At 45.6% G+C, this 24,826-nt stretch overlaps 1 protein-coding gene across 1 annotated transcript in view; it reads left to right on the top strand.

Moving 5' to 3' along the window:
* Positions 1-2,161: 2,161 nt before the first annotated feature.
* Positions 2,162-24,826, top strand: part of OTULINL (OTU deubiquitinase with linear linkage specificity like) — an 86,123-nt gene continuing 63,458 nt past the window's right edge. The window contains exon 1 of the mRNA XM_069960254.1: positions 2,162-2,447. Within this exon, the coding sequence (XP_069816355.1) occupies positions 2,306-2,447 (142 nt within the window). The 5' untranslated portion in view covers positions 2,162-2,305. The remainder of the gene's footprint in view (positions 2,448-24,826) is intronic.

Here is a 24,826-nt window from a genome sequence, read left to right as displayed (position 1 = left end):
TAAAGGGGTATAATTAAGGGGGGGGCATCTATAAGTAAGGGGGAGAGGGGGCCATCTATAAGGGGACTACATAGGGGGAGAGGGGGCCTATAAGGAGGCTACATAGAGGGGGCATATATTATAAGGGGGATCACATAGTGTCAGCCTGCCCTGTAAAGTAGGCTGAGTCTGTAAAGGGGCCAGTACAGATGTGCAGTTAGTATAGAGATGAGGATGGTGCCAGAGTGAGAAACCTAATATGTCTGTCTGGCAGATTCTGTGGATTTGTGGCTCGGAGTAGTTCTCATAACGGCCCAGGACAGATGGAGAAGAAAATGAAAAGACTCTGATCAGAGAAGACGTCCCCTGTAAGTTACTTGATGTAACTGCACTGTATTGTATATAGTGTATAGAGCCTGTGTAGAGCTGCGTCTACCTCTATATGACTGTATGAGGTGATAGTGATCTTTGTACAGTGGATTATTCAGTATCAGTGGTGGTGTTAGTCAGTATGTGGTGGTGTTATTTGTTACTTTTATCTGGTACTGTGTTTTATTGGATTTAGTATACTGGATTTGGTCAGTAACAATATGGTGGTGATGGTAGTGGTTGTGGTGTGGCGGTAATATTTCCTTCCTATATACTGGTAATATTGGTCTCAGGATACAGGATTTGGTCAGTAACAGCATGGGGGTAATATGTATGGCTATAATATTTTCTCTTCCTACATACTGGCCACTGGCCCACACTGACTAATTACCCACCTCCCAGCCTATTAAAAATCATAAGTAAGGTTTGTGTGCACAAAACCTGCAGCTTATAATAAGTGCATGCTGTATACACAATCCAGCTCCACCATAAATCACTCTGTCCCAGCACTACCTTCCATCCTTGGTGAGGACTAGACAGAAAAAGTATCAAAGTTTCCAATTCTTCAGGGGTAGTGATCGCTTGTAGTAGTGACGTGTGAAGCATGTAACAATACCTACACAGTGTCTGCAGTCCTGAATTCCTGGCATTCTACCTCTGTGTCCAGCCATCATCCACAGGTCATGAGGTCAGTGAAGTCAGTGATGTATAGCAGACGATATAATTTATGGCCACTCCATAAAATCTGCCGGCCCCTAAAAACAACTACAAAGCTGCCGCCCTGAGCAATAAACTCATCTCGCCTCATGGCAGAAGTGGCCCTGGCTTAGGGCCCTTACACACTAAGGAAATAACAGGGATAACTTGCTGCAGATTCTGTGCACTCTCCCGTTTGACAGTCCGCCTGTACCATAGACTCCATTCTATGCTCGAGTGGATTCAGCTGTCTGTCCAAAGAATTGACTTGTCACTTCTTTGGGCAGATGACGGAATCTGCCTGACCATAGAATAGACCGTTTGGGACTGGCAAAACTTCAAACGGGAGTGTGGAATCCACTTCAAGTTCTCTGTGTGATTTCCTTAGTGTGCAAAGGCCCTAAGGGTGTATGCACATACGGAATCCTGGCAGATAACCCGCAGCAGTTCCACCACTGATCCCTGTTCGCATCTCCGCCCAAGCGATAGACTCCATTTTATGCACAGACAGATTCCGCCATCCATCCAAAGAAGAAGGTTCATTCTTTGGGCAAACAGCGGAATCCATTTGGCATGCGCGGAGATGCGAGCGGCAGAATCTGCGGCGGGTTATCTCTCCGGATTCCATAGTGTGCACATACCCTAACTTACTATACTTCACACAGAACCCCTTGAGAATACGAATGAAGCTTTAAAGATTGTCGCCCTACATACAACCACCTTCAGCAGCACGTTAAATAGGGATTTGGGACACTAGAAGTGCTCTATTCTGCCATAACAATTGATATCCCTTAATATTCTAGTAACAGCTTAGCAATCTGCTTTTCTTACACTTGTTAGTGTTCTGGCACACAATATCTCTCCACATAGAGTAAATAACAAGTAGTAGTCATGATTTAACAAGCCCAGGGATCCTTGCCAGGAAAATGAATGTGCAGTTCCTAATCAGCAGAGCTGCAGCTTCCTGTCAGATAGCTTGCTCTTTACAATATCACAAGCAAAAAGTGGACATAAATGAGGGCGTAGCACAAACAGAGCCTGCCCATAACCCTTTCATTGGCTTTTGAAGCAAAACAAAAGAAGGTAATAAGTGAAGAGAAAATACAAGTAGGAAGTTTGCTCCCTGCCCCCTTTTATGCTGCCTGTACCGTATGAGAATGCTGAGAACACAATTTCATAACATGACTTCACAACTCATAAGTACATCCGCCTGACTTACTGAGAATATCTCTGTCTAGTCAGGAATTCTAATCACTAGGACATGGAGATGGCTAGTGAATTGGACAATCACCATACCGAGCTGCCCTATCGTCGCCATCACACTGCACCAGGCTCTACAGCCCAGCACCAGTGTACACAAGAACAGCGAAACCTCCACACCCATCTGTCAAGCACATCAACAGGTGAGCAGCTAATAATCATTTCTAACTTAAGCTGCCCTCTTAATGTTTTATAGACTTCAAGGCATATGTGTAAACATATAGAGCATTTGCACAGACCGCGTTTGAATTCAGTTAGTTAGTCTATTTAAGATAAGTAACAGAGGTCGACATCATCATGTTTATCATACAGAATGGACGCTGAGCTATAGCAATACATTATGTGCTTTATCTACGCTTCCTTCTTTATAACATGACCTGTTTTTATGTACATTCAGGAGGAATACTATGGTTACACACTTTATCCCTACCTATAATATTTACTATTGCTAGTACTACTGTACCACATTAAATGATTGCATTATTTGCTGTAAATGTAAAAAAAGAAAAAGATTTTTATAGTAAACTTGGAAATGATTTAGCATTCAATACATATAATTTATACTAGTGGATTCCTTAAGTAATTGTAATGCCTGCCCCATCAGCTTTAGGATTTACTTTATAGAATAGACTAGTTATTGCAACTACCCTACAGGACTGGATTTTTTAAATTTATTTTTTTGTTTGGGAGAACTAAAACTGGGACTTACTACAGGCGTGGATTGTGAGAGTGAGAAAGGGGGCAAATGGCCTGACCACCTAGGCTCCGAATACTCTCTCAGACCCATAGAATAAAAAACCTTTATTCCACCAAGAAGGAACCCCTGCTGATAATAATCTCTAGTCATATTTCAAGACTCTCTAAAAGGAATCTTTCGGCTTCAGATGATGTTATGATATAAAGATACTGTTAGATAGCTGGTATGGCAATAAGACATAGGGTACCTTCAATAGTGCTGTCCATGCTTCCAAAACTTACAAAAATGCTTCTTTCCTCAGCAGCCAAAAAAAAAAAAAAAAGCAGACCCAAGCCCTGAAGTGTCAAAGGCTGACACATCCACTCCTCTCCCCTTCTGTCTCTTGATTGACAGTCATGGTATTTCCAAGTCTCATAAGCACAATGGACACAAATACCAGTCATGGAAGGGACATGGGGAGGAAAAGCACAGAGGCTGTGGGAGAAAAAAGCATTTTCCACGTTTTAGAAGCACAGACAACAGTGCTGATAGTACCATGTGTCTTAAGACTCTATTACACAGGCCGATGTCGAAAAGCGAGCAAGCAAGCGTCGACCTGTCAGATCAGCGCTTGCTTGCTCCTACTAGTGCTGCTGGCACCATTACACGCATCGACAGCGAGAGGGTAAGAGCCAGCAGACCGTTTTTGAAACTTTTCAACATGTTGAACGACACGGATCTGCCAACATTGTGCATGTCGGCTGATCATTGTCTTTTAACCCCTAGACGACCCTGGGCATACCTGTACGTCCTGGGCCGCCTAAAGGTGTTCAGAGCGGGGCCGTACGCCAGCCCCGCTCTGAACCGCTGCGGTCCCGGGTGCCGCATGTAGCCCGGGACCGCGGCTATTAGCGGGCACAGTCCAATCGCCGTGCCCGCTAATGCCCCTCCGCTACTGCAGCCTTATCCCTGGTGTCTAGTGGGGAGATCGCGCCCCCCCCCCCCCCGCGCGATGTCGCGGAGGGGCAATCCCCTAGTTCTTACCTGGCCGGGGTCTGCGCTGTAACTATTAGATCAGTGTACTTACACTATAAGTCTCCCTCCCCTAATAAAAGTCTTCCTCCCCTAATAAAAGTTTGAATCACCCCCGTTTTCCCATGTTATAAATAAAAATAAAAAAATAAAAACATGTTTTGTTTTACCGCATGGGTAATCACCCAAAATATAAATTTATCAAATTCCTGATCTCACACGGTAAACGGTGTAAGCGCGAAAAAATCCCAAAGTGCAAAATTGCGCATTTTTGGTCGCATCAAATCCAGAAAAATTGTGATAAAAAGCGATCAAAACATTGCATATGCGCAATCAAGGTACTGATAGAAAGAACACATCATGGCGCAAAAAAATTACACCTCACACAGCCCCATAGACCAAAGGATAAAAGCACTATAAGCATGGGAATAGAGTGTACGCCCAAAGTGTGTTTACTGTGCTTAATAGATGAAGAAGAATGGCCGCATTATCACAGGATTTTCCTGAGAGAATCGTTGTTTATGGCACGAAAGACGATAGCAGTGAGATGGATGGATATCAGACCCCCATCAGTGAGTAAATGGAAAAAACTAGTCAATTCCATACAGTGGCGGTCTTTGGCACCAAGCACCCCAAGCGATCGCTTGGGGCCCCCAACATCCAAGGGGGCCCCCACGCCCCGCTCTTGTGCTCAAGATGGCTGGACAGGGCCGCTGCCCCGCTCGCTGCTGCCATCTGAACTGTAACTATGAGCACTCGTAATAAGCGCTCATAGTTACATGCAGCCGCAGCACTGACAGGACAGAGACATTGGCCCCCTTCCTGTCAGTCACTCTTGTGGCTGCAGAAAGTATTTTCCCTGCGGTCACAAGTGGCCGCTTCGTCCTTGTGGTGTTGGCGCTTCAGTGACATCACTGGAGCATCAGCGCCAGGACAAGGGGAATGCGGTCTCTTGTGATCGCAGGGAAAGCCCTTCCTGCGGCCACAAGAGTGAAGAGAAGAGGAGACGCCCGGACCCAGGTAAGTATAATTGTTTGTTTTATTGTGTTATATACTATATGGGAGGGGGAGCACACAGGGGTCTGTTTAACTGGGGGAGCGCACATCGGGGGTCTATATAAATGGGGGGAGCACACAGGGGGGCTATATAACAGGTGGAGCACACAGTGGGGCTATATATAACTGGGGAGCACACAGGGGGGCTATAGACTACTGGGGCTTCACAGAGGGGTCTGTATACTACTGGGGGCAGCACACAGGGGGTCTATATACTACTTGGGGCAGCAGAATGGGGTCTATATACAACTTAGGGGGAGCACACAGGGGTCTATATACTACTGGTGGGGCACACAGGGGGTCTATATACTACTGGGGGAACATACAGGGGGTCTATATACTACTGGTGAGGCACACAGGTGGTCTATATACTGCTGGGAGCAGCACACGGGGTCTATATATAACTGGGGGTGCACACAGGGTTCTGTATACTACTGGGGCAGCACACAAGGGGTCTATATAATACTGGTGGGGCACACAGGGGGTCTATATATTACTGGGGGAACCACACAGAGGGTTTATATACAACTGGAGGAGCACACAGGGGTCTATATCCAAGTGGGGGAGCACACAGGAGGTCTATATCCAAGTGGGGGAGCACACAGGGGGGCTAAATACCCCTGAGGGAGCACACAGGGGGTATATACAACTGGGGGCAGCACACAGTGGGTATATACGACTGGGGGCAGCACACAGGGGGTCTATATACAACTGGGGCAGCACACAGGAGGTCTATATACTTCTGTGGGAGCACACGGGGGGGGGGGGCTATATATAACAGGGGGAACACACAGGGGTCTATATACTACTGGGGGAAGCACACAAGGGGTATATACTACTGGGGGCAGGACACAAGGGGTATATACTATTTGGGGCAGCACACGAGGAGTATATATTACTGGCGGTAGTGCACAAGGGGTATATACTACTGGGGGCAGCACACAGCGGTCTATTGTTGTGGAGCGTGTGTTGGGGGGGGGGCAGACATAACTTCGCTTGGGGCCCCAGAAATGCCAAGACCGCCCCTGATTCCATATTGTCTTATGAGTTTATTATATACAAACATAGAGGGTGTTCTGGGAAATTCTGCAAAGTATAGGGTTGGTGGTGTGACTCGCCTCTGACTGCATTTCAACCTAGTAGGTTTGTGCGGATGGACGAACGTAATGTTCCTTCACCGCGTGGTGATGAATAAGGTACTTTTATGCCATATTTGTGTAGAGATGTCCTTCACAGTGTTTTTCTTTTTTTTCTTTACTGAACTGTGTGGTGTTATTTTTTATACTTGGTTTTTACTGCCCTTTTTCAGTGTTTGTATTTGTTTTATGGACACAGGTGCATTTATATCTGCTCTGCTGAGCTGTCATGTACAAGTTTGATGTGATATGACTTGTGTCTGTTCTTTCTCCTTCAATAAAAAGAGTTTAAAAAAAAAAAAGCACGGGAATAGAGCGATTTTAAGGACCATATATTTGTTAACAATGGTTTGAATTTTTTAAAAGCCATCAGATAATATAAATGTTGTACATGTTACTTATTGTTGTAATCGTAACGACTTGAGGAACATATATAATAAGTCAGTTTTACCCCAGGGCAAACGGCGTAAAAACAAAAACCCTCCAAATAAAAAAAATGTTTTTGTTTTTTTTTTCAATTTCACCACACATTGAATTTTTTTCTGGTTTTACAGTGTACTTTATGAAAAATTTTAGCCTGTCATTGCAAAGTACAATTAATGGTGCAAAAAATAAGGGCTCATGTGGGTTTCTAGGTAAAAAAATGCAACTGCTATGGCCTTTTAAGCACAAGGAGGAAAAAAAGAAAACGCAACAATTTAAGTTGGCCCGGTCCTAAGGGTTAACAGTAGCTAATACGCCAAGCAATTATCGGCCGATAATCGCTTGGTGTAACAGGGCCTTTACTGCCACAACAGCTATCTAACAGTGTCTGCAAATCTTTACATTATTTGTAGCTGACAGATTCTATCAAAGGGATTGTACTTGACGTACAGGGAAGCAACATCCAATAAGGGGCATTAGAGATCCAGCTTGTTTTTCTAAGGAAAACTATATTGCATACTGATGTGTCACCTAGACAAACTTAGAGAAAGATGGACATTTGAGCACTGCACAGCATAGTTATTTACCCAATAACCGGTGTGGTGTAAACACACCCTGAGAGGCATTTATCGTTCATAGATGCTTTGGTTAAAAAAAGGCTTACCACATGTGAGTATTTCTTTCTTTTAAGGGGTACTCCGGGCAAAATCAATTTTAAGATATGTTACTGCCCAACAAAAGTTTTGAAAATGACTACTAGACACTTATTATGGGACATGCACCTATAGTCCATTTTCCCTGCACTTACTACAGCATTTCCTTTCATATCTCTGTAAAATTGGTGACGTCACGTCTCATCCGTTGCAGCGACGGCGGCTCTTCCTTCTCCAGTCCGTCCTGCAGGAACACCCCCTCCATCCTCCCCCAGCTCCCTGTACCTCTCTCTACTTGTCCCTATGCCAGCTCCCTCTGCTCCCAGCTAACTTTTACAGTTCTCCCCTAAGCAGAGATCACCCCTCCATCTTCCCCCAGCTCCCTGCACCGTTTTCTGTGCTGGTGGCCCCCAGCACCGCTAGTCTGGCAGACGCCGGCTCCCACTTCTCCCCACAACCCCTTACAGTTCTCTCCTCACCGGGGATCACCCCCACCGGCCTCCACCAGCTCCCTGCCCGCACCTGCCCAGTGCCAGCATCCGCACTCACCCCGTATCCGCTACCTCTGCTTGCTGTAGGGATCACCCCGCCGGTCTGTAGCACATGCGGGAACCCTTCTCCAGCAGGCAGAGGTAGCGGGTAGCAGTGGGAGCCGGCGGCTGCCGGACTAAGGCTGAGTGTGGTTGCTGGTGCCGGGAAGGTGCTTGCAGCCTGGAGAGGGGGGCAGGGAGCTGCGGCAGGCTGGCGGAGGTGATCCCCAGTGAGGGGAGAACTGTATAAGGTAGCGGGGAGCAGTGGGAGCCGGCGGCTGCCGGACTAGGTGTGAATGTGGCTGCTGGCGTTGGGCCTGTGCTTGTAGCCTGGGGAGGGGAGCAGGGAGCTGCGGGAGGCCAGTGGGGGTGATCCCTACAGCAGGCAGAGGTAGCGGGTAGCACTGGGAGCTGGCGGCTGTCGGACACGGAGTGAGTGCGGATGCTGGCACCGGGCAGGTGCTTGCCGCCTGGGGAGAGGGCAGGGAGCTGGGGGAGGCCGGTGGGGGTGATCCCTGGTGAGGAGAGAACTGTAAGGGGTTGTGGGGAGAAGTGGGAGCCGGCGTCTGCCAGACTAGCGGTGCTGGGGGCCACCAGCACAGAAAACGGTGCAGGGAGCTGGGGGAAGATGGAGGGGTGATTCCTGCTCAGGGGAGAACTGTAAAAGTTAGCTGGGAGCAGAGGGAGCTGGCATAGGGACAAGTAGAGAGAGGTACAGGGAGCTGGGGGAGGATGGAGGGGGTGTTCCTGCAGGACGGACTGGAGAAGGAGGAGCTGCCGGCGCTGGAGCAGATGAGACGTGACGTCACCAATTTTACAGCGATGTGAAGAGGAAATGCTGTAGTAAGTGCAGGGAAAATGCACTATAGGTGCATTTCCCATAATAAGTGTCTAGTAGTCATTTTTAAAACTTTTGTTGGGCAGTAACATATTGTAAAATTGATTTTGCCCGGAGTACCCCTTTAAACTAATAGTGTATTCCATATAAAAGGTTACAGGTAAATGTTACCTTACAAAATTTAGGAGACAATTACATTGTTTTGGCCTTCATTGGTAACATAGGGTAATATAGACTTATTGGAATAAAGTCGCCCAGATTTAGTCATTTTAAATGTTGGATGTTATGATTTTAGGTTTTTAACCCCTTAACGACATCGGGCGTAAACTTACGCCCTCGCGCCCTGGTACTTGGCGCATCAGGGCGTAAATTTACGCCCGATGTTTCCCCGATCGCTGCGTGTTCACACACAGCGGTCGGGGAAGATGGCCTGCTATAAATCATAGCAGGCCATCTTAGCTTCACGGCACGGGGGGTGGTTAACACCCCCCGTGCTTACGATCGCTGCTATAGGCTGATCAATTCAGATCAGCCAATAGCGGCGATCGGAACCTTTCCGGGTCATCGGCGACCCGATGACCCGGAAAAAAATGGCGGTCGGTGCTGTCCGAGGACGGCACCGACCGCCATTACTGTAAAAAGTAATGTTGATCGCCGTGCCACCGGCCCGATCGCCGTGAACGGCCGGCCGGTACCGGCCGGCCATTCACGGCGATCGGGCCGGTGGCACGGCGATCAGAGTCCCACAATATAGTAAATACCTGCCCTGGACCCCTCAGCTAGGTAGCCGAGGGGTCCAGAGCAGGTATTTGTACATTACTCACCTGTCCCGGGCTCCTGATCGGCGTCTTCCGGGTTCGCGGCATCCTCGTCTTCGTTCGGGTCTTCGGCTTCTTCCGTGACGTCACGTTCGGCTTCTCTCGGCTATTTTCGGCTCCAGCGTCGGCTCTTTCCGTATTTTGCGCTCTGCTGCCCTCTAGCGGCTGATATGTGTAATACACTTATCAGCAGCTACAGGGATGTTCAAATGTAGAAATTTTTTTTTTTATTTTTTTTCAAATTTTTTTTTTTTCTATTTTCCGCACCCTATCGCCGCTGAGTGTTGATCAGCATCGCACGAAAGTGCGCTGCTAATCAGCAACTCCTCCTTTTTGGCGTAGGGTGTTTTTTTTCTATATTCTACTGCCACGGTCTGCTTATAAGTGCCGCACATAAGTGCGGCATTTATCAGCAACTCCTTTGTTGGCGTAGGTTTTTTTTTTATACTTACTGTAAAAAAACACGTAAAAAACACTACATTACACCACACTACATTGAATAAAGTTTGACACTACACCACTACATACCCCATATACTAGTCCCCGTATAAAGATGGCCCCCAGGGTGTTTTCGGCGTCAGAGGGATACGTTATTATTACCTCCGACACCGAAACAGCCAGTGAGGATGAATGGGGGGTCCTTCGTTCCTCCATTCATCCTCATCCTCCAGTGACGTGTCTGGGGGTAGTGTAGCGTACGCTGCCCCCCAGACACATCTTTTCCGCCAGTACCGTCCCAATAAGAGATGACGGTATGGTGTGAAATTCTACAAACTCTGTGAGCGTGCCTTAGGGTACACTTACAGATTTCGGGTACGTGCACACTGCGGAATCGCGACAGATAACCCTTCGTGCATTCCGCAGCTGGCACCCACCGGCGGACTGATGCAGGCGAGCGTCTCCACCCGTGTCATAGAATCCATTCTATGCACGGGCGGATTCCATCGTCCATCCAAAGAATGAACACGTTGGACGGAGAGCGGAATCCGCCCGTGCATAGAATGGAGTCTATGACACGGACGGAGACGTGCGCCTGCATCAGTCCGCCGGTGGGTGCCAGCTGTGGAATGCACGAAGGGTTATCTGTCGCGATTCCGCAGTGTGCATGTACCCTTAGAGTGTATGTAGGAAGGGACACCCGAATGCAGCCCCCAGATGCCCCCTTCCCCCCCATCCTTGGAGTTAGTGGGGAGATCGTCCGGGAACTGATCTTCCCACTGCTGGGTAAAGGTCACCACCTGTACGGGGATAACTTTTATACCAGCGCCCCCTCTTCTGGTCTCTCGCTGCCCTGTAGCTTGCGGCACGATCCGAACATATCAGAAGCAGTAATAGAGCCCTAATATTTAGCAGCCATGGAGCGGACCCAGCGCTTCTGGATATGAGGGACCCCGTATCGCACCAGGACAACATTTTCCAGGTGACGTCCCCCACACTGGAGAACAGGAGACCCCAGAAGAAGTGCAGAGTGTGGCGTAACAGCGGGATCAGGAAGGACACCATTTCCAGTGTGACGCCTGTCCTGATCCCCCCGGCCTCTGCATACTGGATCGCTTCAAGGCGCACCACACGTCACTGGGGTTCTACATTATCTAAATTCTGTCCCTTATTCCTATTTCAGGGGTCACGTTGATCCGGGGATTATTCTGATCGCCATTATGGAGTCGGGAAGGAATTTTTCCCCTGTGATGAGGCTACTGTCGTCTGCCTTACGAGGGTTTTTTGCCTTCCTCTGGATCAACACAGGTTGAATTTGATGGACACCTGTCATTTCCAACCTTATAAACTAATAATTGGCCCAATACCCCCAAATAAATTAGAATTGTCCCTTTTCCCCAGCTAAATAGATATGGCCGCCATTCCCATTAGAGGATGCCATGATGCAATTACAAAGCCTCTGTGCGGCCAGGACAGTAGAAACCCCCCACAAGTGACCCCATTCTGGAAACTACACCCCATAAGGAATCTAAGAAGGGGGGCAGCGGGGATATGGCCCCCTGGTGACGGCCACATTTGGGACGTGAAAATGAAAAAAATTGTATTTTTTATTTTCTCGGCACATGTTCTACGTAAGTGCCCGTCACCAGTGGGGTCCATATGCTCACTGCACCCCTTGTTAGATTCCTTATGGGGTGTAGTTTCCAGAATGGGGTCACTTGTCGGGGGTTTCTACTGTCCTGGCAGCACAGGAGCTTTGTAATTGCGACATGGCCTCCATCCTCCATTCCAGCCTCTAAATGGCGCTCTGTCCCTTTGGTGACTTGCCCTGTGCCCATATGGCACATTATGTCCACATGTGGGGTATTTTCGTACTCAGGGGACACTACCCTACACGTTTTGTGTTCATTTTCTTTTTTAACCCCTTGTGGAAATGGAAAAAAATCAAGGCTAGACCAACATTTAGTGTAATTTTTGTAAAATTTTTACTCTAAATCATTAATCTTGTCATGTTTTTTCATTTTCACAAGGGGTTAAAAGATAAAAAAAAACATTTAATGTGTAGAGCAATTTCCCCTGAGTACGGAAATACCCCACATGTGGACATAAAGCGCCATGCGGGTGCAGGGTAAGCCTCCGAAGGGAAGAAGCGCCATTTGGTTCTTGAAGGCTGGATTTGGATGGAATGGATTTCGAGGGGCCATGTTGCATTCAAAAGGCCCCTGTGTTGCCAAGACAGTTGAAACCCCCCACAAGTGACCCCATTATGGAAACTGCACCCCTCAAGGAATGTAACAAGGGGTGTAGTGAGCATATGGACCCCACTGGTGACGGACACAAATGTGGAACAATGTGGCGTGAAAATGAAATATTACATTTTTTACACTATAATGTTGGTTTAGCCTTGAATATATCATTTTCACAAGGGGTTAAAAGAGGAGAAAAAAAACAAAATGTGTAGCGCAATTTCCCCCGAGTCCGTAAATACCCCACATGTGGACATAAAGCGCCATGCGGGTGCAGGGTAAGCCTCCGAAGGGAAGGAGCACCATTTCGTTTTTGAAGGCTGGATTTGGATGGAATGGATTTCGAGGGGCCATGTTGCATTCAAAAGGCCTCTGTGTTGCCAAGACAGTTGAAACCCCCCACAAGTGACCCCATTATGGAAACTACACCCCTCAGGGAATGTAACAAGGGGTGTATTGAGCATATGGACCCCACTGGTGACGGGCACAAATGTGGAACAATGTGGCGTGAAAATGAAATATTACATTTTTTACACTATAATGTTGGTTTAGCCTTGAATTTATCATTTTCACAAGGGGTTAAAAGAGAAAAAAACACACAATATGTGTAGAGCAATTTCCCCCGAGTCCGTAAATACCCCACATGTGGACATAAAGCGCCATGTGGGCGCAGGGCAAGCCTCCGAAGGGAAGGAGCGCCATTTGGATTTTGGAGGTTGGATTTGGCTAGAATGGATGATGAACGCCATGTCGCATTTACAGAGCCCTCCTGCTGCCAAAACACTGGAAACCCCCCACAAGTGACCCCATTCTGGAAACTGCACCCCTCAAGGAATCTAACAAGGGGTGCAGTGAGGATATGGACCCCTTGATGACGGGCACATTTGTGCCATGAAAGTGAAAAAATGAAATTTTTCCCTTTCACGTCACATTGTTCCACATTTGTGCCCGTCACCAGTGGGGTCCATATGCTCACTGCACCCCTTGTTAGATTCCTTGAGGGGTGTAGTTTCCAGAATGGAATCACTTGTGGGGGGTTTCCAGTGTTTTGGCAGCACGAGGGCTCTGTAAATGCGACATGGCCCTTGAAATCCTTTTCAGTGAAATTCAGCTTCCAAAAGCCAATTGGCGCTCCTTCCCTTTGGAGGCTCGTCCTGCGCCCCCTTGGCACTCTATCGCCACATGTGGGGTATTTCTGTACTCTGGAGAAACTGCGCTACACATTTTTTGTCTTTTTTTGCCTCTTATCCCTTTAAGAAAATGAAAAATTGAAGGCTAGAACAACGTTTTAGTGTAAAAAATAAATTTTTCTTTTTTCACGCCATATTGTTGGGAAAATCTGTGAAGCACCTGTGGGGTCCAGATGCTCACCGCACCCCTTGTTACATTCCTTGAGGGGTGTAGTTTTCTAAATGGTGTCCCTTTAGGGGTGTTTTTTAGGTTTTGACACCCCAGAGCCTCTGCCAACCTGAAGTGGTACAGTCAAAAATGACCAAATATAACGGAGGCGTTGAAATTCACTAGGCGCTCCCTTATATCTGAGGCTTGTGGTTGCGTCAAATAGCGCAATAGGGCCACATATGGGGTATTTCTATAAACTGCAGAAACGGGGCAATAATTATTGGGGTGCATTTCTCTGGTAATAGGTTTATAATTATGAAAAATATTGGATTACAATAAAATCTCTGCACAGAAAATTAAAATTTTCAAATTCCTTACACATTTGGCTTTTATTTCTTTGACTCCCCTAAAGGGTTAAAACACTTTCTGGATGTGCTTTTGCAGAGTTTGGGGGGTGCAGTTTCTGAAATGGGGTGCTTTGTGGGGCTTTCTAACATACAGGCCCCTCAAATACACTTTAAACCTGAACAGGTCCCTAAAAATATCTGATTTTGAAATTTTACTGAAAATTTGGAAATTTGCTGCTAATGTTTTAAGCTTCCTATCGTCTAAAAAAAATGAAAGATAGTTTAACCCCTTAAGGACAGAGCCTGAAATGGCCTTAATGACAGAGACAAATTTTATGAATATGACCAGTGTCACTTTATTCATTAATAACTTCGGGATGCTTTTACCTATCCGGCTGATTCTGAGATTGTTTTCTCGTGACATATTGTACTTTACATTTCTGGTAAATTGGAGTCGATAATCATAACAAATCTTTATGAAAAAAACCCAAATAATGTGAAAAAATGTGAAAAACTGCATTTTTCCAACTTTGAAACTTTTTTGCGTATACAGAAAGTGGTTATACCACATAAATTATATATTAAATAGCATTAGCAACATGTCTACTTTATGTTGGCGGCATTTATTAAACGATCTTTAATTTTTTTAGACAATAGGAAGCTTAAAACATTAGCAGCAAATTTCCAAATTTTCAGTAAAATTTCAAAATCAGATATTTTTAGGGACCTGTTCAGGTTCAAAGTGTATTTGAGGGGCCTGTATGTTAGAAAGCCCCACAAAGCACCCCATTTCAGAAACTGCACCCCCCACACTCTGCAAAAGCATATCCAGAAAGTGTTTTAACCCTTTAGGGGAGTCACAGAAATAAAAGCTAAGTGTGTAAGAAATTTGAAAATTTTAATTTTCTGTGCAGAGATTTTATTGTAATCCAATATTTTTCATAATTATAAACCTATTACCAGAGAAATGCACCCTAATAATTATTGCCCCGTTTCTGCAGTTTACAGAAATACCCCATATGTGGCCCTATTGCGCTATTTGACGCAACCACAAGCCTCAGATACAAAGGAGCGCCTAGTGAATTTCAACGCCTCCGTTATATTTGGTCATTTCTGACTGTACCACTTCAGGTTGGCAGAGGCTCTGGGGTGCCAAAACCTAAAAAACACCCCTAAAGGGACACCATTTAGAAAACTAGACCCCTCAAAGAATGTAACAAGGGGTGCGGTGAGCATTTGGACCCCACAGGTGCTTCACAGATTTTCCGAACAATATGGCGTGAAAAAAGAAAAATTTATTTTTTACACTAAACCGTTGTTCTAGCCTTCAATTTTTCATTTTCTTAAAGGGATAAGAGGAAAAAAAAAGACACAAAATGTGTAGCGCAGTTTCTCCCGAGTACGGAAATACCCCACATGTGGCGATAAAGTGCCAAGGGGGCGCAGGACGAGCCTCCAAAGGGAAGGAGCACCAATTGGCTTTTGGAAGCTGAATTTCACTGGAAAGGATTTCAAGGGCCATGTCGCATTTACAGAGCCCTCGTGCTGCCAAGACACTGGAAACCCCCCACAAGTGATTCCATTCTGGAAACTACACCCCTCAAGGAATCTAACAAGGGGTTCAGTGAGCATATGGACCCCACTGGTGACGGGCACAAATGTGGAACAATGTGACGTGAAAGGGAAAAATTTCATTTTTTCACTTTCATGGCACAAATGTGCCCGTCATCAAGGGGTTCATATCCTCACTGCACCCCTTGTTAGATTCCCTGAGGGGTGTAGTTTCCAGAATGGGGTCACTTGTGGGGGTTTCCAGTGTTTTGGCAGCACGAGGGCTCTGTAAATGCGACATGGCGTTCATCATCCATTCTAGCCAAATCCAACCTCCAAAATCCAAATGGCGCTCCTTCCCTTCGGAGGCTTGCCCTGCGCCCACATGGCGCTTTATGTCCACATGTGGGGTATTTACGGACTCGGGGGAAATTGCTCTACACATATTGTGTGTTTTTTTCTCTTTTAACCCCTTGTGAAAATGATAAATTCAAGGCTAAACCAACATTATAGTGTAAAAAAATGTAATATTTCATTTTCACGCCACATTGTTCCACATTTGTGTCCGTCACCAGTGGGGTCCATATGCTCACTACACCCCTTGTTACATTCCTTGAGGGGTGCAGTTTCCATAATGGGGTCACTTGTGGGGGGTTTCAACTGTCTTGGCAACACAGAGGCCTTTTGAATGCAACATGGCCCCTCAAAATCCATTCCATCCAAATCCAGCCTTCAAAAACGAAATGGCGCTCCTTCCCTTCGGAGGCTTGCCCTGCGCCCACATGGCGCTTTATGTCCACATGTGGGGTATTTACGGACTCGGGGGAAATTGCTCTACACATATTGTGTGTTTTTTTCTCTTTTAACCCCTTGTGAAAATGATAAATTCAAGGCTAAACCAACATTATAGTGTAAAAAAATGTAATATTTCATTTTCACGCCACATTGTTCCACATTTGTGCCCGTCACCAGTGGGGTCCATATGCTCACTACACCCCTTGTTACATTCCTTGAGGGGTGTAGTTTCCATAATGGGGTCACTTGTGGGGGGGTTCAACTGTCTTGGCAACACAGAGGCCTTTTGAATGCAACATGGCCCCTTAAAATCCATTCCATCCAAGTCCAGCCTTCAAAAACCAAATGGCGCTCCTTCCCTTCGGAGGCTTACCCTGCGCCCACATGGCGCTTTATGTCCACATGTGGGGTATTTCCGTACTCAGGGGAAATGGCTCTACACATTTAGTCTTTTTTTTTATCTTTTAGCCCCTTGTGAAAATGAAAAAATCATGACAAGATTAATGATTTAGAGTAAAAATTTTACAAAAATTACACTAAATGTTGGTCTAGCCTTGATTTTTTCCATTTCCACAAGGGGTTAAAAAAGAAAATTAACACAAAACGTGTAGGGTAGTTTCCCCTGAGTACGAAAATACCCCACATGTGGACATAATGTGCCATATGGGCACAGGGCAAGCCACCAAAGGGACAGAGCGCCATTTAGAGGCTGGAATGGAGGATGGAGGCCATGTCGCAATTACAAAGCTCCTGTGCTGCCAGGTCAGTAGAAACCCCCGACAAGTGACCCCATTCTGGAAACTACACCCCATAAGGAATCTAACAAGGGGTGCAGTGAGCATATGGACCCCACTGGTGACAGGCACTTACGTAAAACATGTGCCGAGAAAATAAAAAATACCATTTTTTTCATTTTCACGTCCCAAATGTGGCCGTCACCAGGGGGCCATATCCCCGCTGCCCCCCTTGTTAGATTCCTTATGGGGTGTAGTTTCCAGAATGGGGTCACTTGTGGGGGGTTTCTACTGTCCTGGCCGCACAGAGGCTTTGTAATTGCATCATGGCATCCTCTAATGGGAATGGCGGCCATACCTATTTAGCTGGGGAAAAGGGACAATTCTAATTTATTTGGGGGTATTAGGCAAATTATTAGTTTATAAGGTTGGAAATGACAGGTGTCCATCAAATTCAACCTGTGTTGATCCAGAGGAAGGCAAAAAACCCTCGTAAGGCAGACGACAGTAGCCTCATCACAGGGGAAAAATTCCTCCCCGACTCCATAATGGCGATCAGAATAATCCCTGGACCAACGTGACCCCTGAAATAGGAATAAGGGACAGAATTTAGATAATGTAGAACTCCAGTGACGTGTGGTGCGCCTTGGAGCGATCCGGTATGCAGAGGCCGGGGGATCAGGACAGGTGTCACACTGGTAAATGTTGTCCTTCCTGATCCCCCTGTTACCCCACACTCTGCACTTCTTCTGGGGTCTCCCTTTCTCCAGTGTGGGGGACGTCACCTGGAAAATGTTGTCCTGGTGCGATACGGGGTCCCACATATCCAGAAGCGCTGGGTCCGCTCCATGGCTGCTAAATATTAGGGCTCTATTACTACTTCTGATATGTTCGGATCGTGCCGCAAGCTACAGGGCAGCGAGGGACCGGAAGAGGGGGCGCTGGTATAAAAGTTATCCCCGTACAGGTGGTGACCTTTATCCAGCAGTGGGAAGATCAGTTCCCGGACGATCTTTCCACTTGTTCCGAGGATGGGGGGGGGGGGGGGGGGGAGGGGGGCATCTGGGGGCATCTGGGGCTGGATTCGGGTGTCCCTTCATACACTCTAAGGGTATGTGCACACTGCGGAATCGCGACAGATAACCCTTCGTGCATTCCACAGTTGGCACCTGCCGGCGGAGTGATGCAGGCGCGCGTCTCCGTCCGTGTCATAGACTCCATTCTATGCACGGGCGGATTCCGCTCTCCGTCCAACGTGTTCATTCTTTGGACGGACGACGGAATCCGCCCATGCATAACATGGAGTCTTTGACACGGGTGGAGACGCGCGCCCGCATCAGTCCGCCGGCGGGTGCCAGCTGCGGAATGCACAAAGGGTTATCCTTCGCCATTCCGCAGTGTGCACGTACCCCAAATCTGTAAGTGTACCCTGAGGTACTCTCACAGAGTTAGTAGAATTTCACTCCATACCGCCATCTCTTATTGGGACGGTACTGGCGGAAAAGACGTGTCTGGGGGGCAGCGTACGCTACGCTACCCCCAGACACGTCACTGGATGATGAGGATGAATGGAGGAAAGAAGGATCCCCCCATTCATCCTCACTGGCTGTTTCGGTGTCGGAGGCAACAATAGCGTATGCGTCCGATACCGAAAACACCCTGGGGGCCATCTTTATATGGGGACTAGTATATGGGGTATGTAGTGGTGTAGTGTCAAACTTTATTCAATGTAATGTAGTGTTTTTTACGTGTTTTTTTTACAGTAAGTATAAAAAAAAACCTACGCCAACAAAGGAGTTGCTGATAAATGCCGCACTTATGCGCGACACTTATAAGCAGACCGTGGCAGTAGAATACAGAAAAAAAAACACCCTACGCCAAAAAGGAGGAGTTGCTGATTAGCAGCGCACTTTCGTGCGATGCTGATCAACACTCAGCGGCGATAGGGTGCGGAAAATAGAAAAAAAAATAATTTGGAAAAAAAAAAAAAAAACTTTTTCTATATTCTGAATATCCTGTAGCTGCTGATAAGTGTATTACACATATCAGCCGCTAGGGGGCAGCAGAGCGCAAAATCCGGAAATTGACGAGGCTGGAGCCGAAAATAGCCGAGAGAAGACGACGGGGACCGCCGGAAAGACCCGAAGACCGAACGTAATGACGGAGGACGCCGCGAACCCGGAAGACGCCGATCAGGAGCCCGGGACAGGTGAGTAATGTACAAATACCTGCTCAGGACCCCTCCGCTACCTAGCTGAGGGGTCCAGGGCAGGTATTTATTATTTTGTGGGACTCTGATCGCCGTGCCACCGGCCCGATCGCCGTGAACGGCCGGCCGGACGTTCACGGCGATCGGGCCGGTGGCACGGCGATCAACATTACTTTTTACAGTAATGGCGGTCGGCGCCGTCCTCGGACAGCACCGACCGCCATTTTTTTCCGGGTCATCGGGTCACCGATGACCCGGAAAGGTTCCGATCGCCACTATTGGCTGATCTGAATTGATTAGCCAATAGCGGCGATCGTAAGCACGGGGGGTGTTAACCACCCCCCGTGCCGTGAAGCTATGATGGCCTGCTATGATTTATAGCAGGCCATCTTCCCCGACCGCTGTGTGTGAACACGCAGCGATCGGGGAAACATCGGGCGTAAATTTACGCCCTGATGCGCTAAGTACCAGGGCGCGAGGGCGTAAGTTTACGCCCGATGTCGTTAAGGGGTTAATAAATACCGCCAACATAAAGTAGACATGTTGCTAATGCTATTTAATATATAATTTATGTGGTATAACCACTTTCTGTATACGCAAAGAAGTTTCAAAGTTGGAAAAATGCATTTTTTCACATTTTTTCACATTATTTGGGTTTTTTTCATAAAGATTTGTTATGAGTATCGACTCCAATTTACCAGAAATGTAAAGTACAATATGTCACGAGAAAACAATCTCAGAATCAGCCGGATAGGTAAAAGCATCCCGAAGTTATTAATGACTAAAGTGACACTGGTCATATTCATAAAATTTGTCTCTGTCATTAAGGCCATTTCAGGCTCTGTCCTTAAGGGGTTAAGTATGTTCACACATTTCCATACCGATTTATCAAGAAACTCAGTCAGTTTTTGCTTTACTTTGCACCTACCTAGACAATTCTGCGTAGAAAACTTAAAGGGGAGTGACCTTGGAATTTTCTGAATTCCCAATACATTTAATATGCATTTTTACAGATTACTTTTACAGATTATGGCTGAATGATGGTTTATTGTTGGGATTTTGACCTCTGGAATCCCTGTAGATCTTCGGAATGAAGGGGCATAACTTCAAAGCAGTTTCTTCTTGACCAGTTTTGCCACTTGCTAACTGCGGCGCTGAGGCTATGTTCCATCTTTGGGACCATATTGGGGACAGGCTGCCGACTTGTTTATATTGACTGCAAATAATGATGTAATGTAAACATAACCATATTGTGACTTTATTGTCAGGATTGCTTGGGTTTCCAAAGGTTAGAAGCCAACCACTCTTTAATGTATATTAGTGATATGTCAGGCCTCTTGACATTACAAGCTGGTAATTACCCTTTAGGGTACAAACCCACTTGACGTATTTGCTGCGTGAATCAGTCTTAAAAATAAGCAAGCAAAACGCAGGTTGGCTTTATACGATTGTTTTGCATTAAAATACGCAATTGCGTATTTTTGAAGCGTGAAGCTTGTTAGCAAAGCATCAGTTGTTAACAACCTGTGTGAAAAACGCATGTAGCTTCACGCTTCAAAAATACCCAATTGCGTATTTTAATGCAGAACAATCGTATAAAGCCAACCTGCGTTTTGCCTGCTTATTTTTAAGACTGATTCACTCAGTAGATACGTCAAGTGGGTTTGTACCCTTAGGATACAAACACACACGGCATATATGCTGCGTATTTACTGCTGCGATACGCAGCAGATTAGATCTAAATAACTGAACACAGTATCAAATCTGCTGCGTATCTGCTGCGTATCTGCTGTGTGTGTTTGTACCCTTAAGAAAAAGTGGCTCTTTCACATGCTATCTTTTTATTTAACTCCTTATACATTTTGTAAGTATTAGGTATTTTTAACCATGGCAATGCAATGCATCTTTAGGCTAGGTTCACACTATGTAACTGTGCGGCTGTATTTTTTATGCGGCTGTAAATGTGCGGATGAAACTCCGGCCGTGGGAAAAAATAGACATGCGGCTCAAAACATACGGTCATTTACTTTGAAATGTGGTTGAACTAAAAATAACAAATAAAATCTTAAGAAAGTGATGCAAACACCTCTGGATGCATCTGGGAAAGCAGGGAACACAGTTTACATGAATTGCTATTACCCGGGTTTGCGATCCTCTGCAGTTTTCCGATGTCTCTCATGGTTAATCTATTAAAATAATAAAACACATTTTCTTTGTAATAAAGTCCCTCTCGTTGGTCAATAATTTAATTCTAACGAATCCATCATTTTGCAATTAAATATACTGTTAAAATAAATAGATATATAAATAAATGTATATTTATATATATATATTTATTTTTTGACAGTATATTTAATTGAACAATGATGGATTCGTTAGAATTAAATTATTGACCAACGCAACTGAATTTATTTCAACGAAATTGTGTTTTATTAATTAAATATTTATTAGTACAGGAAGCTCCATAAGCCGTTAATTCATATGCCGGCAATAGAGCTTTCTGTACTAATTATCACTTTACTTTAATGAAAACATCAAATGTTTCTTCTAATTATGTCATCACAATAGCATTATTAGAAGAAACATTTAGAATTATATGTGCGCTCAGCTGATTGGCTGATCGGCTCAGCGCACATATAATGAGCCGGTCCGCAGCACAGTGACTTCATTGTGCTGCGGACCAGCGAAGAGGCAACATCGGGGTGAGTATAGAGCTCTCCCCACCCCCTCCCAGCACTGCACCCCTCCCAGCAAGGAAGGGGGGGTCAGTTAACCCCTTCCTTGCTGGGATGGGTGCAGTCTGACATCAGTCTGGCCCCCAAGGGGTTAAGGGGGATGCAATACATCCTCCCTTAACCCCTTGGGGGCCAGACTGTAAGCAGCGATCTGTAAAGATGCTGCATACTGTAAGGAGCACAACACCGCTCACAATGATGGGTGTTGTGCTCCTGTTTGTGTGTTTTTGTGTGTTTCTCCCTTTTTGTTTTTCAGATATCGGTATCCTGGGGATTACGTCGGATTCCGTGGACTACGTCGATGACCAGCATTTTTTTAATGTTTTTTTTAATAAAATGGTCAATGAGGGGTGTGGGGGTGTTTTTATTTGAATAAAAATTTTTTTAACTTGTGTCTTGTCTTTATTTCCTTACTTTATAGACTTAGTAGTGGAAGCCGTCTAATAGACGGAATCCATTACTAAGTCGGGGCCTAGTGTTAGCCGGTATAAGATGCTTAACACTAACCCCCTATTATTACCCCAGTACCCAATGCCACCAGGGGTACTGGGAAGAGCCGGGTGCCAGTGGTCCCGGAGCGTCAAAATTGGCGCTCCTGGACCGGGCGGCAGCAGGCTGGTAAGATTGGGAGGGCCTAAAACAATGGCTCTTCCCACCCTGGTGTTACCAGGCTGCTGTCGTTTAGTTTTTAACCCGGCTGGTTATAAAAATAGGGGGAACCCTATGCGTTTTTTTTTAATTATTTATTTATTAAAAAAAAACGCATAAGGTCCCCCCTATTTTTATAACCAGCCGGGTTAAAAACCAAACGACAGCAGCCTGGTAACACCAGGGTGGGAAGAGCCATTGTTTTAGGCCCTCCCCAGCCTAAATCTTACCAGCCTGCTGCCGCCCGGTCCAGGTGCGCCAATTTTGACGCTCCGGGACCACTGGCACCCGGCTCTTCCCAGTACCCCTGGTGGCATTGGGTACTGGGGTAATAATAGGGGGTTAGTGTTAGCCATTTTATACCGGCTAACACTAGGCCCCAACCTTAGTAATGGATTCCGTCTATTAGACGGCTTCCACTACTAAGTCTATAAAGTAAAGAAATAAGACAAGACACAAGTTAAAAAAATTTTTTATTCAAATAAAAAACACCCCACACCCCTCATTGACCATTTTATTAAAAAAAAACATTAAAAAAACGCTGGTCATCGACGTAGTCCACGGAATCCGACGTAATCCCCAGGATACCGATATCTGAAAAACAAAAGGGAGAAACACACAAAAACACACAAACAGGAGCACAACACCCATCATTGTGAGTGGTGTAGTGCTCCTAACAGTATGCAGCATCTTTACAGATCGCTGCTTACAGTCTGGCCCCCAAAGGGTTAAGGGAGGATGTATTGCATCCCCCTTAACCCCTTGGGGGCCAGACTGATGTCAGACTGCACCCATCCCAGCAAGAAAGGGGTTAACTGACCCCCCCCCTTCCTTGCTGGGAGGGGTGCAGTGCTAGGGAGGGGGTGGGGAGAGCTCTATACTCACCCCGATGTTGCCTCTTCGCTGGTCCGCAGCACAATGAAGTCACTGTGCTGCGGACCGGCTCATTATATGTGCGCTGAGCCGATCAGCCAATCAGCTGAGCGCACATATAATTCTAAATGTTTCTTCTAATAATGCTATTGTCATGACATAATTAGAAGAAACATTTGATGTTTTCATTAAAGTAAAGTGATAATTAGTACAGAAAGCTCTATTGCCGGCATATGAATTAACGGCTTATGGAGCTTCCTGTACTAATTAATATTTAATTAATAAAACACAATTTCGTTGAAATAAATTCAGTTTCGTTGGTCAATAATTTAATTCTAACGAATCTCATTGTGCAATTAAATATACTGTCAAAAAATAAATATATATATAAATATACATTTATTTATATATCTATTTATTTTAACAGTATATTTAATTGCAAAATGATGGATTCGTTAGAATTAAATTATTGATTACGAAAGGGACTTTATTACAAAGAGAATGTGTTTTATTAATTTAATATATTAACTATTAGAGGCATCGGCATTCGGCATCATTGCCGGCTATTTTTGAAGTACTCCGTACGGACCGCCTGTCAATCCTCGGCCGCATCTCCAGCCGCAAACAATGGTCTTGTTCATTTTTTACGGGTCCGTTTACGATAGGGCCGTAGATTCATACATAGTGTGCACTGTGCAGCCGTATATCCTATACTTTCCAGCGTACGCATGAACCACCAAAAATACTGCCGCACAATTACAGCCGCAAATACAGCCGCACAGTTACATAGTCTGAACCTGGCCTTAATAGATAAACATCTACATCTAGGCGGCCCCTTACTTAAGATTAGGGTCACTGTCAAACCTAAGCCTTCATAATAAGGGAATGGCATTGTAATTACAGAATATGTTTTATTAGTACCAGAATCTTCTAATAGTTATGCAGAGCAAATCAGAGAAACGGCTTTGAAAGCTTATTAGTAGAAAACAGACTATTACATAACAATGGCCTATATCCGCTGCAACACAGACAGAATATTGTATTTTGTCCTTCCAGAGATGGATTCTTCTCATGCTCTATAATTGGCCAACTAATCAAGGACAAAATATGGTTAGCTAACCTACAGGTCCCATATACCTTTAATAACTGAATGCTTAGCAATGATCTGGTCGCCAGATATCTCCACCAACTGCCCTCTCCCTATATACAGGAATGTTCTACAGATATAGGCTACAAAAGTGTGTAAGGTATATGGGGAGCGTTATTCTCCCATTTCTGTACAGTACCTTTTTATTCTGTAGTGATAAATTGTGCCTCCCGAGTTGTTGCTGATAGTTTGATGTATGTGTGGAATTCCAAAGATTATGTAGACTCGAAATATGTAAACACTTCCTATATAAATGATAACATGAGGGAATAAACCAGCAGATTTGGCTGAGTTTC

This window comes from Dendropsophus ebraccatus, chromosome 2 (assembly GCF_027789765.1).
Source record: "Dendropsophus ebraccatus isolate aDenEbr1 chromosome 2, aDenEbr1.pat, whole genome shotgun sequence".
NCBI lineage: Eukaryota > Metazoa > Chordata > Amphibia > Anura > Hylidae > Dendropsophus > Dendropsophus ebraccatus.
The sequence above is the reverse complement of the archived record's forward strand: the minus strand, read 5'-3'. Positions and strand labels throughout refer to the sequence as shown.